This window comes from Oncorhynchus keta, chromosome 24 (assembly GCF_023373465.1).
Source record: "Oncorhynchus keta strain PuntledgeMale-10-30-2019 chromosome 24, Oket_V2, whole genome shotgun sequence".
NCBI lineage: Eukaryota > Metazoa > Chordata > Actinopteri > Salmoniformes > Salmonidae > Oncorhynchus > Oncorhynchus keta.
The window spans coordinates 46,820,314-46,838,562 of NC_068444.1; the positions used below are offsets into that span (position 1 = coordinate 46,820,314).

The window sequence follows — 18,249 nt, forward strand, 5'->3', positions numbered from 1 at the left end:
TATGCGAACTGACACCAATATTGGTCGCATTCCAGCACAGCTGTTGCTTCACCAACTTTTTCTCAATTTCCTCCAATTCGCTAGCACTACTCGCCACGATTTCCAAATCTCTCCTCCATACATAAGACAGATGGTTACTTAAAGAAAGTAGGGTGGGTGGGCGAATGATGCGAATGCAACATATCATACTAAATGGAGTGTCTCGGATTTACATACAGAATAATATAAAATGCTCTGAGACCAGGTTGCAGCCACACATGGTAAGTGTTTGTTTAACGTTTACTATTCCGGCATCATGACTGTCTTTGAAGTTGCAGCTGAATACATTTTTCGTGTTCTTCAATACAGTTTCAGTTCATAAGCATCCATTGAATATGCTATTTTTGGCCAAAATGAATATCAATACAGAGAGTACTGAACTGAGAATGAGGCTTGTCAACTATGGTTTCTGTTCTCCAGTGCATGAAGGTTTAGATAGCAGCAGTCCTCGCAGTGTGTGTCAGGGGGAAAAGCACCCCCCCAGGAGTTTTGGGTAATAACAACATTCCCTTGTGTGTGCTGTCTCCTCAGGTCTGAGGTAGTTTCAGCCCACCATTAACCCTGTACAGCAATGAATGGAGCAATATTTTCCATGCTTTTTGATTGATGTAAGTTAACATGAGATATTGAGTCTGAGACTTGTCTCCAGCCAAGTATCAAGAGGAGCTGCATGCAGCCATCGCTGTGTGCCCTTACAAATATCACCAAACTAGAGCTGGTGAAACTGATGGAGTGGATTCTCACTGAAGTGCAGACAGATGCAGAGCCTTATTGACTCAATAGTAAGTGGTGCATGCCATTTTTTCGATGTTTCTGAAATTCAAGGTAATAATGTGAAATGAAAACATCTCCTACTAAGATAAATAAAGCTGTGCTTTATTTACTTTCCATGAGCAGAGGAATCTCTTTAAACTCCCTGCTCCCTGGTTGTGAAATGTCTTGGCACTTTATCCCCTGCAGAGGGGGAAGTTCTGCCCGTGGCTGCAGCAGCTGGTGGCCACTAACAGTGAGGAGATATGGAGAACTGCTACAGAAAGTCCTTCAGTTTCCTCCCTGACATACAGGCAGCTATCACAGAACTCAGCTCTATCAAAGCCCTGGGCCCAGACACCGCCTCAGGTCAGCAGCAACTAGGGGCCAGGGCAGGGGTCTGGAGTGGAAAATGCTTCTTTAGACACTATCTAATACCGACAAATAAGGCAGATATTTTTTCTTTTTATCAAGAGCAGAAAAAAAGTAACCTAGACAAAGTTGGTTCAGTGGCGCTCTCAATCAGATTACGCAAGCTGAAGAGAGCTCACACTGCAGCCTTATTAGACGGAGTTCCCTACCCTGTAGTTAATAATCAGGAAATATCAGAAATCTGGCGAGGGTTCACATTAATTTGGCCTATCGCTGACAGTCCGTTTTGTTCCAGCTGTTTTGGCACCAGGAGCTCCGGAGCAGGCAGCGTTAATGGCCAACAAAGCTGTTGAAAGTGTCCCTGGACTGAGGCTCTTCCAGCACACAGCCAGACACTATGCACTCTATCTGAACAAGATGGCTTCACACACACAAAATCAATCAATCAATCAGATGTATTTATAAAGCCCTTCATGCATCAGCTGATATCTCAAAGTGCTGTACAGAAACCCAGCCTAAAACACCAAACAACAAGCAATGCAGGTGTAGAAGCACGGTGGCTTGGAAAAACTCCCTAGAAAGGCCAGAACCTAGAAAGAAACCTAGCGAGGAACCAGGCTATGAGGGGTGGCCAATCCTCTTCTGGCTGTGCTGGGTGGAGATTATAACAGAACATGACCAAGATGTTCAAATGTTCATAGATGACCAGCAGGGTAAAATAATAATTATCACAGTGGTTAAGTGGCTAATCCAGGCACTTGTCATCTCCCGTCTGGATTACTGCAACTCGCTGTTGGCTGGGCTCCCTGCCTGTGCCATTAAACCCCTACAACTCATCCAGAACGCCGCAGCCCGTCTGGTGTTCAACCTTCCCAAGTTCTCTCACGTCACCCCGCTCCTCCGCTCTCTCCACTGGCTTCCAGTTGAAGCTCGCATCCGCTACAAGACCATGGTGCTTGCCTACGGAGCTGTGAGGGGAACGGCACCTCAGTACCTGCAGGCTCTGATCAGGCCCTACACCCAAACAAGGGCACTGCGTTCATCCACCTCTGGCCTGCTCGCCTCCCTACCACTGAGGAAGTACAGTTCCCGCTCAGCCCAGTCAAAACTGTTCGCTGCTCTGGCTCCCCAATGGTGGAACAAACTCCCTCACGACGCCAGGACAGCGGAGTCAATCAACCTTCCGGAGACACCTGAAACCTCACCTCTTTAAGGAATACCTAGGATAGGATAAAGTAATCCTTCTCACCCCCCTTAAAAGATTTAGATGCACTATTGTAAAGTGGCTGTTCCACTGGATGTCATAAGGTGAATGCACCAATTTGTAAGTCGCTCTGGATAAGAGCGTCTGCTAAATGACTTAAATGTAAATGTAATGTATATGTGGTTGTCAAGGGTGCAACAGGTCAGCACCTCAGGAGTAAATGGCAGTTAGTTTTTCATAGCCATTCATTCAGAGTATCTCTACCGCTCCTTCTGTCTCTAGAGAGTTGAAAACAGCAGGTCTGGAACCGGTAGCACGTAGTGACACACCCCTAGCGATGGCATGGAAGAGCACCAGTAAGCCAGTGACTCAGCCCCTGTAAAAGGGTTAGAGGCAGAGAATCCCAGTGGAGAGAGGGGAACCGGCCAGGCAGAGACAGCAAGGGTGGTTCGTTGTTCCAGTGCCTTTCCGTTCACCTTCACACTCCTGGGAAAGACTACACTCAATCATATGACCGACTGAAGAGATGGGACTTCAATAAAGACCTAAAAGTTGAGACCGAGTCTGCGTCTCTCACATGGGTAGGCAGACCATTCCATAAAGATGGAGCTCTATAGGAGAAAGCCCTGCCTCCAGCTGTTTGCTTAGAATTTCTAGGGACAGTAAGGAGGCCTGCATCTTGTGACTGTATGTAACATTCGTCATCTTCCTCTAATGAGGAGTAAGAGAAGTCGGACTAATTTGCAGCGTGGTAAGTGTCCATTTTAATAAGACAAACTGAACACTACAAAAATACAAAATAACAACGTGACACAAACAAAACGGTCTCGTGTGGTAACTAACACGGAAAAGAATCACCCACAACTCAAAAGTGAAACCTAAATATGGTTCTCAATCAGGGACAACGATAAACAGCTGCCTCTGATTGAGAACCATACCAGGCCAAACACAGAAATCCCAAAACATAGAAAAAGAAACATAGACAACCCACCCAACTCACGCCCTGACCATACTAAAACAAAGACATAATAAAATAACTAAGGTCAGAAAGTGACACCGTAGCATACGTGTAGGTATGTACGGCAGAACCAAATCGGAAAGATAGGTAGGAGCAAGCCCATGTAATGCTTTGTAGGTTAGCAGTAAAACCTTGAAATCAGCCCCTTGCCTTAACAGGAAGCCAGTGTAGAGAGGCTAGCACTGGAGTAAGAGGATCACATTTTTTGGTTCTAGTCAGGATTCTATCAGCTGTGTTTAGCACTAACTGAAGTTTATTTAGTGCTTTATCCGTGTAGCCGGAAAGTAGAGCATTGCAGTAGTCTAACCTAGAAGTGACAAAAGGATGGATTAATTTTTGGACAGAATGTTTCTGCTTTTTGCAAAGTTACATAGATGGAAGAAAGCTGTCCTTGAAACAGTCTTGATATGTTCGTCAAAAGAGAGATCAGGGTCCAGAGTAACGCCGAGGTCCTTCACAGTTTTATTTGAGACGACTGTACAACCATTAAGATTAATTGTCAGATTCAACAGAAGATCTCTTTGTTTCTTGGGACCTAGAATAAGCATCTCTGTTTTGTCCGAGCTAAAAGTAAAACACTTAAGTTAAACACTTAACAAAGGTGGGATAGCAACTTGGTTAGAGTGTTAACCTGTGCTCTGGAATGCACTTTTTTTGAAAAATATTCAGTTGGTCAAAATATGATCTATCTGCAACATTGTAGTATTGCTCCATGTCCATTGCTCCTGGTTTGTTTGTGTGAGAGACAGGAGGGGGATGTGAAAAACCTGTGCTGTAGTCTATGCTGTTGTTTGTTGACCCGCCTCCTCCATCTCGCTCAGTGAACAGCGAACAGGAATGGACGCCCCATAGGGTGGAGCTGTGTTTGTGGGCATGGGTGTAGCCAATCAGCTGCAGCTTCCCCTGACGAAGGACGTCACAATCTAGAGACAATAAGACAGTCCCAGAGACCAATGACAGGCCAGCTAAGAGACAGAGGACAAAGTAAACCCTGTTTAACTTCAACAAACAACCTTGCTAGGCCTTTAACTTTGGAGAATATGACTGATGAAAGAAGGCTACCTCAACATCATGACAATATAGTATTTTGTCTTTACGTCTACAGTAGATTTGTATAGTGTAACTTGCAAATACGTCTTTGATATTAAACAGGATTGATTTTGCATCTGGCACTGTGTGTGGTTAACTCACCCCATGTACCCACAATGTGTAGTGCCCAGTGCCCACTTGATGATATGTACAAGGACAAGGAGGCTAGTAATATAGCAGTGGGAAGATGAGACATTTCCACAGTATTGTTCTTTATTCGTATTGTTCCGAAATTAAAGCAAGTACAATGAACAGTACAAAATAAAACATAAATATATACAATATAAAAGGGTTCAATTCAGAACATTTAAAAAGTACAATACATCATTAAATAATTAATGAGGAATTTAATATAAACTATCCATATTTACATACATTTTGTGACCCAGAGAAAAATAGCCTCTCTATTAATTTTTTATTCATTATTTTGTAAACGCTGTTTTGGCACAACTTCTGGTCTGGATTTGGAGGCTTAACCTCCTAAGCTTGGCAACATTTTTATCAATGCAAGAGAACAGCCAGTGTAAACTACCACAGCAGCACACATATGACCATAAACCAAACTGCCTCAGTTATCCATAACTACTGTACCATATGCTGCATTCAAAACCTATATATACTGGGTATTCTAATGGTCTAGACATAGATGAAAACAACTTGGATAACTATTCAGCACTGGTGATTGTTGTATGTTGGTCAAACCATGTGTGGATTCCACTGCGCTCAAATGAATTAATATTAGAAGTTGATACTGAAAAAGTAATGCGCTGGTTTGCTTGCTTTGATTTTTATTTAAAATAACAGTTTATCTGTCGAATGAGCTACAGTAGCCTGCCTCATACAGTACAGCATTAAAGTACCCCATGTTCAAGTAGTACACCACTGACACGTACTGGGAGAAGGCAACCTGCTTGTTCACAAGCATCAGCTTAGAGCAGGTATCGATATAATTAAGGTTGGTTGATCTACATATCCATACTATATAAAGATCAGGACAGTGACGCAGTGCAGTGACCCTCATAACCTGATGCCTTTAATCACACACACGCGCAAAAGCCAAGCCCCCTCTCCCATTGCTAAGTTTAGGATGATGACGCACTAGTTGTAACAAGGCGTTATCCGTAAGAGCACAAAACATTGGGGTAAAGAGGTAATACCAATGAAAGCATAAAGAGCAAAATGGCACAATAACATATTGGCACGAGGACATGTCAGTTTACCACATTACAACAAGTGCAAAAAAGCTCAATGATGTCAAAACACAAGAGGCTGGAGTCTCTAATAACAGTATAAATCTCAAATATGCTTGCTACAAAAGTTATGTTGCATTTAGACATGAACACAGAAAGGATGAACAGGGAAAGGGGTTTGAGAACGGCCCCATAGATGATGTCAACTATGGGGTTGATGCATCCAAGGAAAATGGAGGGCACATGGCAAGGTGGTATGTTGGTCCCACTTTTTGTTTTAACCAATCATTTAAATATACACACTAGAGAAGATTTAGAATTCCATTCATTCTTATTGAGGAATGCTTTTCTGAGGAGTGCCAATATGGCCGACCAGTGGTTTCAAAGCCTGTCATTGGCCAATACATACATTAGCATCAGCAATCAAGGATTTATATATATCATTGGTTTTAACAGTGACGTCCTTTAATGGTGATGTGGTTCAATACCGATCCTTCCTTCCTTCAAAATGTTAGGCTATTCATGGACACTGACAAATACACTACATAACCAAGAGTATGTGGACACCTGCTTGTTGAACATCTCATTCTAAATCATGGGCATTAATATGGAGTTGGTCTTCTCTTTGCTGCTATAACAGCCTCCACTCTTCTGGGAAGGCTTTCCACGAGATGTTGGAACATTGCTGCGAGGACTTGCTTCCATTCAGCCACAAGAGCATTAGTGAGGTCGGGCACTGATGTTGGGCGATTTAGGCCTGGCTCACAGTCAGTGTTCCAATTCATCCCAAAGGTATTTGATGGGGTTGAGGTCAGGGCTCTGTGCAGGCCAGGTTCTTCCACACCGATCTACACCAACCATGTCTTTATGGAAGATTTCCCTTCACTGGAACTAAGGAGCCTAGCCCGAACCATAAATAACAGCCCCAGACCATTATTCCTCCTCTGCCAAGCTTTACAGTTGGCACTATGTATTGGGGCAGGAAGCTTTCTCCTGGCATCTGCCAAACAAAGATTAGTCTGTCAGACTGCTAGATGGTGAAGCCTGATTCATCACTCCAGAGAATGCGTTTCCACTGCTCCAGAGTCCAATTGCGGCGAGCTTTACACCACTCCAGTCGACACTTTGCATTGCGCATGGTGATCTTAGGCTTGTGTACGGCTGCTCTGCCATAGAAAACCATTTCATGAAGCTCCCGACCAACAGTTATTGTGCTGATGTTGCTTCCAGAGGCCGTTTGGAACTTTGTAGTGAGTGTTGCAACCAAGGACAGGCGATTTTTAAGCACTACGCGCTTCAGCATTTGGCGGCCCCATTCTGTGTGCTTGTGTTGCCTACCACTTCACGGCTGAACCGTTGTTTCTCCTAGATGTTTCCATTTCACAATAACAGCACTGACAGTTGACCAGGGCAGCTCAAACAAGGCAGAAATTTGAGGAACTGACTTGTTGGAAAGGTGGCATCCTATGACGGTGCCACGTTGAAAGTCACTGAGCTCTTCAGTAAGGCCATTCTACTGACAATGTTTGTCTTTTGAGATTGTATAGCTGCATGCTCAATTTTATACACCTGTCATCAACGGATGTGGCTGAAATAGCTGAATCCACTAATTTGAAAGGGTGTCCGCATAGCTTTGTTTGCACATTTGAATGTGAAGGGGGCGGGGACCAGTAGACCACTCACTAAAGAGGTGGTGGTGGTGGTGGTGGTGGTGGGGTTCTAATCAATAGAGCATCATTTATATAATGGATCACATGGTATGGTTGGCTGGCCCCTATCCTACTCTTCACCAGATGAAAACAAACATGTCACATAAAAGACAGCAATTAAATCAGCATCATGCAGCCTTTCACATCTACTTAAAGAAAAATAGATCATGTTTACAGTGGTGGAGCCCCGGGTCCTGGTAGAACAGAGCCCCACGTAACAGCCATACATCATTTCGGACGCCCGAGGCATTGTGATGGGTAGAAGACAAGATATGAAGGCACACACAGTTGCTTTGACCCCAATGGTGCTTTATGAGTGGTGCCATCTCCAATCCTCCTCCTCTGTTCCCCCTCTCCCGCCATCGCTCATGGACACACATTGGCACCATCTAAAACGGTCACATATGTCAGCCTGTAGATTGACACTTGCTCCTTCGTCACAGCATTTATGCCTCTCCCTCCAGATCCTCGGATGTCTGGACAAAGCAGGGGCGTCTCAGCCAAAAGGAGAGTGTGGGATTGGATGGGCTTTTGTAGAAGATGTGTTGTTAATACTGCTCTGTTTGGATGCAGCCCAAGGTGAAGTCATTTGGCTTGCAGACGGGTAATAAACTACTCCCGTCGCCTCTTCTCTGCCTGCTTAATTAAGATATACGCACTTCTTAATTCCTCCGACGGCTGTCTCATACGCGATGGTGAAAAGAGAGAAAAAATGAACATGTCTATGAATACAGAATTGGAGACTTATTTGAGACTGAACAGCCGGTTGACAAATAACTTAACTGAGACCTGGGTGTGTTTTTAAGAGTGGGGAAATAGATGCTTGTACCTTGTACTTCAGCTTTCATCATCCCCTTTAGTTTTCATTTTCGGGAAGGTTCCTACTCCTATTAACAGTTTTACCAATATTTCGTTTCTAGCCCTATGTAGGCCCCATTGCCTTTTCTGTGTTAATGTCCTATGGATTCTATGGTTTACGAGTATCATCTGTCAGTGACAATCATGTATGCTGAGGATTATGTCTGTGACCAACTATCAACATTGGAAACTAAAACTTCTCTAAAGCAGTCAGATGAAACCATTCACATGAATTAGCTGACAAACTGAAAAAAATAATACAGATGAGGAAATGTAATTTCAAGTTTAGCAAATGCTTGGTTCAGACAATGAGCTAATTTTGGGCATGTTCCTCTATCCAAAATGTGTCATTAACCAAAAAAGACTAGTCAGGCATCACCACACTGGGGTGATTTGGAATCTGTCAATCATACAGTAATGCTGTGTCTGAATATTCTATCGGCCAACCAAGTTGTTAAGATGTGTTGAACAACAAATATTTCATGTTTAACAGTCCAGCATTTCTCAAGCATGTTCTTGCACAAAGAGTTTGGCTTTGTCATCCTGTCTTTCATTTACCACATAACATATTAAATATTTGATCAGCTTTGACCTTAATAATGACGACTACACGGCAGAAACATTCACCAAAGCATATACTATAAATCAGGCACGGACTGTTTTTACTCATCCTTTGTTTTCCATGTCTATGTTGAATTGGTTCTTCTATGGCTTATTCTTTAAAAGCACTAAGATGTATAAAGACGAGTGTAACCTGCGTCATTGGTGTTCATTCGTCATAGTAACCAGGGATTTCTGCTCGCTGATTATTTTCAGAGGAACAAAGCTGTATTGTAAGAGTAATCGTAAGAACAATCATAGCATTAAGTCTGCACCGTTTGAAACGTTTTCTTCTTTTCTTTTCCCAAACAAGGAAAAAAATACAAGTAAATATACTCTTAATTATGAACATATAATATCCACATCCACTATCAAAGGAAAAACAGAAATAAATTATTAACACTTTTTTTTTATGCTTACATTCCTTTACAAAAGTGTACAGTCCCTAAGAATGAGACACTGAGGTATAGACTGGGCCTCGACAGACCGACCCCAATGCCCGCTGGGGCACAGAGGTCAGAGGTCAGGCGATGATAACATGTCCGTTGCCCTCCCCAGTTCAGTGTGTTAGAGTGAGAATTGACAGTGTGTGCATCTCTCTCTTTGCGTTCCCACACCGACAGCATCAGGCAGTTGTTGTTCTTGGAGATGGCAACACAGAAGGGTGAGGGCTGGTGTGTCCAAGGTGCACAGAGCAAGCGTTTTAGTTACGACCTTATAGCATTAGCAAGATGAGATGCTGGTGCTTAGCAGGTTAGCATATGGTAGTGGTAGAGATTATGCTAACCTGCTGAAGCATTTAGGTTGGGTGGAAAAGGAGAGTGACAATGGCTACGGACATGAGCACCACGGTGGTGACGGCGAGGAGGAAGGATGTCACAGTTTCAGCATTTTTTTCCCCCTCTCCCCTCTTGTCTTTTCCACCTCTATACTTCCTTAGCTGCATGCCTTGTTACATGTAATGCCTATTCCTGTGAATTCCTATCATTATTCCACAGTGTAGATCTTGTGTTTAGGTGCATGTTGAGCAATAGAACACTGGTGCCCTGCTGCCTCATGGCTTTAAAAGGGGCAGTGAGGGATACTGACAGAACGCACACCTGTCCAGTAAGAAGCACCTAGAGGGTCATGAACCCACTCTGAACACAGGAGAAGCTGAAGCTGCATTGGTATTAATCAAAATGGCTCGCTGACAGGTTCAACCTTGAGGTGGGTAAAGCTTCAACACAAAAGACAAAAAGGGATGACCTTTTTACATAGCTGCTCCACAATGAGGATATGAAGAGAGCTACACAGGTTTCACCTGCATATGTTGCTACCAAATTCCCTCCCACCACAAAACAGATATCATTTTTTGATGATATGGGTACATGGAAAGAACAATACCTGCCCTGTACAGTTTTAAGTGAAATGTATGGTGTTTTGAATGGTGTTGTTGGGAGGTTGGCTGAGGGGACAGGAAAAGGATATGGTAAAGTGGACGGGTCTTGACATATGACAATGAGACGGGCAATGTAATGGAGTGGGAGGGAGCTTCTTGGTGTCAGGGAGCAGGCGGGAGCTGCACCCCTAGCAGCTCGTAGGCGAAGATGTTCCAGAAAATCGCAAAGAGAAGGAACGTGATGAAGGAGAAGACGATGACCCACCAGGAGCACTGCTTCTGCAGGCTCTCTTCATAGCTGCGCAGGATGAGCAGGCCCATGCTGATGCCTACCACCGCCCCCGACAGGTGGGCCATGAAGCTGGGCTGGGGCCCTGAGGAGGGCAAGGGCGGGGAGAAGCGCAGCCACACTGCACGGCCCACCTCCGAACTCACTGCAATGGAAAGGAGAGGATGTTTATCTCCTCCCCCATTAGGCTACTGAACAGTGGGACATAAGAGATTCAGATTCAGATTTGATATGTGAAAATGTACATTTGTGGCTTGTGTACTAACTTTCCAGTTTTCCTTACTGCATGTAATATATTGTATTGTGTTTGTGTATTTGTGTGCTGACATCACAAAATGAATTTCCATGTAAATGGACAATAAAGTATATTGTATCATAAGCCATCAATATCAGTTGAAATGTGGGATTTGGCAGATAGATTTATGGTTTTGAGTACAGTTCAGTTGGAAGCAAAAGCCAGGGTGCAGATAACATAAGAGTTACACTTCTGGCCAAGACTAGGGCTATGATAAGGCTAAGGCTATGTTAACGGATAGGGTTCTGGCTAAGGATAGGGCTATGATAAGGCTAAGGCTATGTTAACGGATAGGGTTCTGGCTAAGGATAGGGCTATGATAAGGCTAAGGCTATGTTAACGGATAGGGTTCTGGCTAAGGATAGGGCTATGATAAGGCTAAGGCTCTGTTAACGGATAGGGTTCTGGCTAAGGATAGGGCTATGATAAGGCTAAGGCTCTGTTAACGGATAGGGTTCTGGCTAAGGATAGGGCTATGATAAGGCTAAGGCTCTGTTAACGGATAGCTAAGGATGGCTAAGGATAGGCTAGGTTGAGGTTTAGAATCAGACGAGGGACAGATGGAGGGGAAATATCGAACAGTATCGAAAGTCGTAGTGAATTGGCCCCCATGTGGGGAAAAGTCACTGCCATACAGCACGAGTAATATCATCGGAACAAAATGCAACATAACCAACATGTAACCCGAGGACCACTCATTCCTCCCAATTAACAACTGCACTAGAACAATATCTCCATTTCAGGAGGCCAATAAATCCCACTCAAGTTATAATTACCTCGCAATTAAATTATACTGTCAGCAGTTGTGTGGACATGAGGAAGGCTTAAAGTTAAGGGGTGTTATACGCACACCAATTATGTCTGGATGCAGCTATGACCATAACACCAATGGCTCTCGAGAATGAATATAGTGTGGCTATGGAATGGATATATGGATATAGTATGAAACTTACTGCACACCAGAGCCAGAATCATGCGGAGGAGCTTGTATGGACAACGCATGCCGGCCCAGTTCTGCAACACAGAGCGAAAGAGGCAAGTCAAACACAGTCAGTTCCGAAGACCTGCATATTTACAGCTTACACAGTATCTCCACCATCTGTGCATTCTGTAAGGAATGTATGTAGAACACAGAGCGATCAGAAATCCATTTCAATACAGGCAGGATGAGAATAGGCCTACTAGACAGAGAAATAATTATCCACCTGGCTGGTCTCCATTTGGTGGTTTCACCTCGCTAACAATCTATTAATCAGGGTTAAGATACCTTAACGGAGGATGAGAACGGCCCAATAAAAAGCATGTGTTCCTCCTGGGATAAAACAAAATCCTTTTGCCTCACAATAACGTATTTATTCCACAGGATGAAGAATTGCACCAATCACATCCCTCTTCACGTCCTCTGGGTCCTGGGAGAACCGGAGGGAGCAGCAGTGTTTTTCTCCATGCAGAGGAAGCCAGGCAGGCAAGATTGAAGATACTAAAGAAAGTCAATAAAGTGGAGTCCTATAAACATGACTCTGCTCATTTGATTGATATGCCTGTGGGACGGCAGGACTCAATAAAGTGCAATAATATCACAAATAAAGGATGAGTGTTTTCCTTACTGAAGTAGGGTTTGTTTTACATGACTGTGCTCTCGGCGGAGAGAAGTGTGTCCTCCATTTTGACTGTCTCAACACCAAGCTTAGGGATTTGATTGAAGCTGTACCTCCACAGAGACAAGAGGATAATAGGGTGCTTGCAGTACAATATTCTGAAAGCTGAATACTTTTCTTTGCATTGCAGCGTCAAAAGACGCTGTCCGCTTCCGAAAATAAGTGTCTGTTTTTAGATGTCTTCATTCTTATGAGCAACGCTAATCTCGCTAATAATTTCATCCTCTTATTGTCTTCAGCTTGTCGCTCAAGATGTATTTTTATTTTTTTTACACTATAGGTAAAGACAGTTCGACATTATTTCTATACGCTCTCCTTGAAAGGCTTGTAATTCCACATTCATACACGAGCAAACTTCCATCACTAGCTGTTAGAGTCGGAGACATCTCGGGAACGCACAGTAACTGTACTTGTGTGAGTCCTGTCGTTCAGGGGGAGGAATCTGATGAGCACCACAAACATAAAAACATGAGCGACATATACACAAACGCAGAATGATTTAAGTTAGAGAATTGCAGACAAACATAATTTAATGATAATGCACGCACACACCCCCACAACAAATACTACAGTTTACTATATAATTGTATAGTACCTACTATAGAATTCTGTAGCAAACTGTAGAATCCTATACTCCACACTGTAGTATCCCTCGATCGTGTAGTGCTTGCTATAGATTTGTGTAGTATACTGGAAAAGCATATACTACACACTGTAGTATCCTTCAATTGTGGGGATACTAGTGGAAGTAACAAATCTAAGAAGTCATTTTGGTGTACTCTTGTTAATGTGTGTTATCTGTCAAACAAGCAAACCTAATCCTCCAAACATTAATGAACTTGTTCTTTATATCTGCCTCTGTGCTGTTTCCCTTTAATGGGCCTAGAATCCGTGTCTAAAGTTTAGGTGTTACAATTATAATAAACATGTTATACTTTTGCTTAGGTGTTGTCTGGTCCGTCGCATTGCTCAGAACTGTTGACCCAACTCAATGGGTGGTCTGCTACGAACATGTGTGTCTTATGTTCCGGTCGAGGTGTTCCCCTAATTTAACAGTAACTAACGTAGTCTGGTAGCTGGGAAATGTTAGCTAACCCTCGTCAGCAGGTGTTTTTGATGTATTATTAGATTTATAAGGATCCCCATTAGCCCACGCCAATGGCGACAGCTAGTCTTACTGGGTTCCGACACATAACGAAAAATACACCACCGTTCAAAAGTGTGGGGTCTCTTAGAAATGTCCTTGTTTTTGAAAGAAAAGCACCTTTTTTTTTGTCCATTAAAATAACATCAAATTGATCAGAAATACATGTTGTAAATGACTATTGTAGCTGGAAACGGCAGATTTTTTTATGGAATGGAGGATGGTTGCCACCGTTGATATAAAATATTGCGACATAAGAGTATTTGGTTTTCTTTGTAGAATGATTCCCTCATTCAATGAATCAGGGATCAAATGAATAAGGTTGGCTACCTCAAAGTGAGGTACACTACATTACCAAAAGTATGTGGACACCGTCTTGTCTGACATCTCACGACAAAATCATAGGCATTAATATGCAGTTGGTCCCCCTTTTGCTGCTATAACAGCCTCCACCCTTCTGGAAAGGCTTTCCAATAGATGTTGGAACATTGCATTTAGGCTTCCGAGTGGAGCAGCGGTCTATAGCACTGCATTGCAGTGCGAGAGGTGTCACTACAGACTCTGGATCGATCCCGTGGGGTCCCATAGGGCAGTGCACAGTTTGCCCAGCATCATCCTGGTTAGGGTTTAGCCAGTGTAGGCCGTCATTGTAAATAAGAATTTGTTCTTAACTGACTTGCCTAGTTAAATAAAGTTTAAATAAATACATTTAAATTAAAATTGCTGCGAGGACTTGCTTCCATTCAGCCACAAGAGCACTAGTGAGATCGGGCACTGCTGTTGGGCGATTAGGCCTTCCAATTCATCCCAAAGGTGTTTGATGGGGTTGAGGTCAGGGCTCTGTGCAGTCCAGTCGAGTTCTACCACACTGATCTCGACAAACCATTTCTGTATGGACCTCTGTATGGACAACTGTTGCCACAAAGTTGGAAGCATAGAATCATCTAGAATGTCATTGTACGCTGTCACGTTAAGATTTCCGTCACTGGAACTAAGGGGCCTAGCCCGAACCAGGAAAAACAGCCCCAGACCATTATTTCTCATCCACCAAACTTTACAGTTGGCACTATGCATTGGGGCAGGTAGCATTCTCCTGGCATCTGCCCAACCCAGATCCGACTGGCAGATGGTGAAGCGTGATTCATCACTCCAGAGAACCTGTTTCCACTTAGCCATTTAGTTAGTCTGTTGTCTGTCAGTATTTAATACCTGCTGCTGAAATGTCGCATTCTCTCTCCTCGGGCAATGGCACCCCACATGCACGCACACACGCACACGCACACGCACACGCACACACACACACACACACACAGGTCATTCTGATAATGGCTGATATGGTGATTTGTAAGTGATTGTTAATCTTTAAAAGTGTGTCTTCATGAATTACATTAACAAAAATGATGAAGCTAATTTCCATGACCTTACGAACCCTCGTTTCACAACTTGGAACAGCGCATTATGCACATTCATTTTGGTGCATTTTCAATCGAACAGCCGACTATCACGCAGATTAACAGACTAGTGGCAAAGCGGAATCAGAAAATGAATGCCCACTCTCCATTGCTAGTCAATGCAGATCCCGCCTTTGAGCAACCTTTTTTGCCTCCATGTGTGAATCTGGGCCGGCGATAGGGTACTTTATAGTGGAGCCGGTATGCCGGTAAGGCGCTCTGGAGAGTTCCGGCCCAAGTCAAGCACTGCCTGTCTGCAAAAACTTCACAGTGAATTCCATAGTATACTACAGTCATGTCTGCAAAAACTCCACAGTGAATTCTATAGTATACTACAGTCATGTCTGCAAAAAACACTACAGTAAACAATAGTATATAAATAATGCAATGCTGCAGTATTTAGACCAGTTTACTATAGTATTTTTTTTCCATATGGGGGCACACACACCCACAATGGGGTGAATAAAATTGAACGTTTTTCTCACTTCACTTTGGATTGAGTAGATGTAAAAAAGTTTTCTATAAAATATAAGAGCAACACACATAAAAAGTAAATGCTGGGGAGGTGCAGACTTCTTGTTCAGTCTGAACTTTAATGAAGAGGCATTTGGACGATTTAACAGGAAATGACCTAGATCATTTTGATGGCCTTGACAGCAGTGAGTCAAAACCTCAGTTTAATCGTCTCATCCACATAACCAATGATACAAGCCTTCAGACAGATGAGGTCATCTGGGGTAAAAAGACCTGAGACATAAACGAGTCAAAACTCATTTTCATTTTGAAAACATCAGAGTACAAGACGTAATAATGAGTCAACTATTGTGTGACCAGTGGGTTAGTTGCCGGGAGCAGGGACCAAAGTTTAAACTCTTTGCTCTGGGGCTGCTGATGCATTTTGAGTTAGTCTTTTGTTGGCGTGTCTTTTGCCCGTAGTAAAGGCCTACTCTACTTAAGAGTGATTCATCAGCTCTTACACAGCCTTGAGTCCACTGACAGAATGTGATGAGACATCACACATCCTGTCCCACTGATCCTGACGTTCACACACACACACACACACACACACACACACACACACACACACACACACACACACACACACACACACACACACACACACACACACACACACACACACACACACACACACACACACACACACACACACACACACACACACACACACACACACACACACACACACACACACACACACACAAACACTGTGATCACACATTTGATGTTTTCTGTTGCAGGGACATTTGGCAGAGCAGTCATCCAGAGAGTAGTGAGGAACAGATTGACTTTAATATTCCCATATGCATCGGATTTGGCTCTAAATAGAGAGGAAATAAGAATACATTACAAAGGAAAACAATGAATAACAGATTAAGGGTGGAATAAAAACATCCTTTGCTGGAAAAGGAGTGGAGTGTAGATAAGGTGTATTCAAGTCAAGTCAATAGTCTATGCACCCACTGCAGAGGGCCTTTCGGACAATTCTGGATTATTTAATGGCGCCTATCCAAAAAGCACTTCTTAGTCAGTTATAAAAAGTCCTTAACTCATCATATTGATAGGGACCACAGGATGGGGAGCACAGCGCATTATTAAGGCTGAAACGGCACAAACGGAATGGAAACCATGTGTTTTATACCATTCCACTCCAGCTATTACTGCGAGCCCGTGCTCCCCAGTCAACCTCCTGTGATTAGGTACCCCCTCTCTATCTGCACTCGTGGGCATGGAACACTTAGTAAAACTCATCGGTTCCATTGAAGATCCCACCCACCCCCGCAGAGCTTCAGGATGACGGCAAGCACAGCGGTCTGTCTAAACACGCAAAAACAGGAGGATGTTGTGTGGAGGAGCTCTCTCCAAGGGGATGGCTCTGACATTTTGTCTCCATTGATACTGTTATCAAGCGTCACAACGGGGGCAATAATGACGGCAGTTACCATGACAACGTTGGCCAGATGCGCCGAGCACAGAGCATAGACCCCGCCGGAGCCCCCCACCACTGGAGCACGCATGTCTGTGATGGACACCGTCAAGGACCCTGAAGAGAGAGAGAGAGAGAGAGAGAGAGAGAGAGAGAGAGAGAGAGAGAGAGAGAGAGAGATGGAGAGAGAGAGAGAGAGATGGAGAGAGAGATGGAGAGAGAGAGAGAGAGAGAGAGAGACAGAGAGAGAGAGAGAGAGAGAGAGAGATGGAGAGAGAAAGAGGGGAGGGAGAGAAGGAGGCAGAGAAAGATGGCGGGAGAGCGAGAAGACGTTCAGAAAGAGAGAAAGCGTGAGTGAAAGAGGAACATGTTGGAGGAGGGAGGGGAAAAGAAGAAGAGAGGGTTAGGTTACTCATCAAACAGCCGTTTCAGTCACCTTTCTTCCAACATCACCCAGAAACCAAAATAACACATCCCGTCTGTCTGGCATGAGTCGACTTGCCCTCTTTACGCCCACATACTGTGCACATGCTTACACTGTAGTGCAGGTCCCAGCACCACCACCAGGCCCATAAAATAGAACAGTCATGTTAAACAGAACAGAACATAGTCATAAAATGTCATTTTATATATTTGGACACATATTAACCTCATGGGCAGCTACAAAGACCATAATCTACACATTACACGGAGCCCATAAGAGGGTTTCTTTATGATGTTGTCGTGCTATAATACCATAATACCATGAAGTCCTCTTGATCCCGTGCAGATTATACTGAAACTTTGAGCATTGGCTTTTGATGACTGAAAGTGTCATCGAAAGAAGTAGAGTAGAATTGAATTAGATTTGTGATTTCTTTAGGATGCTAAAGAAAACTGTCAATGAATGCCCAACACCAATGAACGATCTTATACAACATCTAATATGATAACAAAAGCCTAGTGTGACTACTCTGGAAGATAAATGTAATTGGGTTCCCAAAATAGACATGCTACTCAGACCAGTCAGCCGGATGATTTCATCAATTCTGTATAAGACTGGCGGTATTCATGAGAAAAGTCTAATCAGAAATATGCATAGCATGGCTATGGGCCAATTCCTTTGCAAGACTGAACTTAAAACGATTGGTTAATTTAAGGTGGTTCAGGCACTGGCAAACTAAATGATGGGGCAAACAGCTAATGTGACCAGACAAAGACTGGGGTGGAAAGATGTAGAACAATGAAGTATCTCTGCAGTTGAACTATATTTATATG

The 18,249-nt window shown here is 43.4% G+C and overlaps 1 protein-coding gene across 1 annotated transcript in view; it reads right to left on the bottom strand.

The window, feature by feature from the left end:
• Positions 1–4,641: 4,641 nt before the first annotated feature.
• The window catches only part of LOC118357635 (rhomboid-related protein 1-like), a 64,866-nt gene continuing 51,258 nt past the window's right edge, over positions 4,642–18,249 (bottom strand). Inside the window, exons 6-8 of the mRNA XM_052478393.1 lie at positions 17,009–17,109; positions 11,748–11,808; positions 4,642–10,644 (exon numbers count right to left, since the gene is read on the bottom strand). Of these exons, the coding sequence (XP_052334353.1) occupies positions 10,373–10,644; positions 11,748–11,808; positions 17,009–17,109 (434 nt within the window). The 3' untranslated portion in view covers positions 4,642–10,372. The remainder of the gene's footprint in view (positions 10,645–11,747; positions 11,809–17,008; positions 17,110–18,249) is intronic.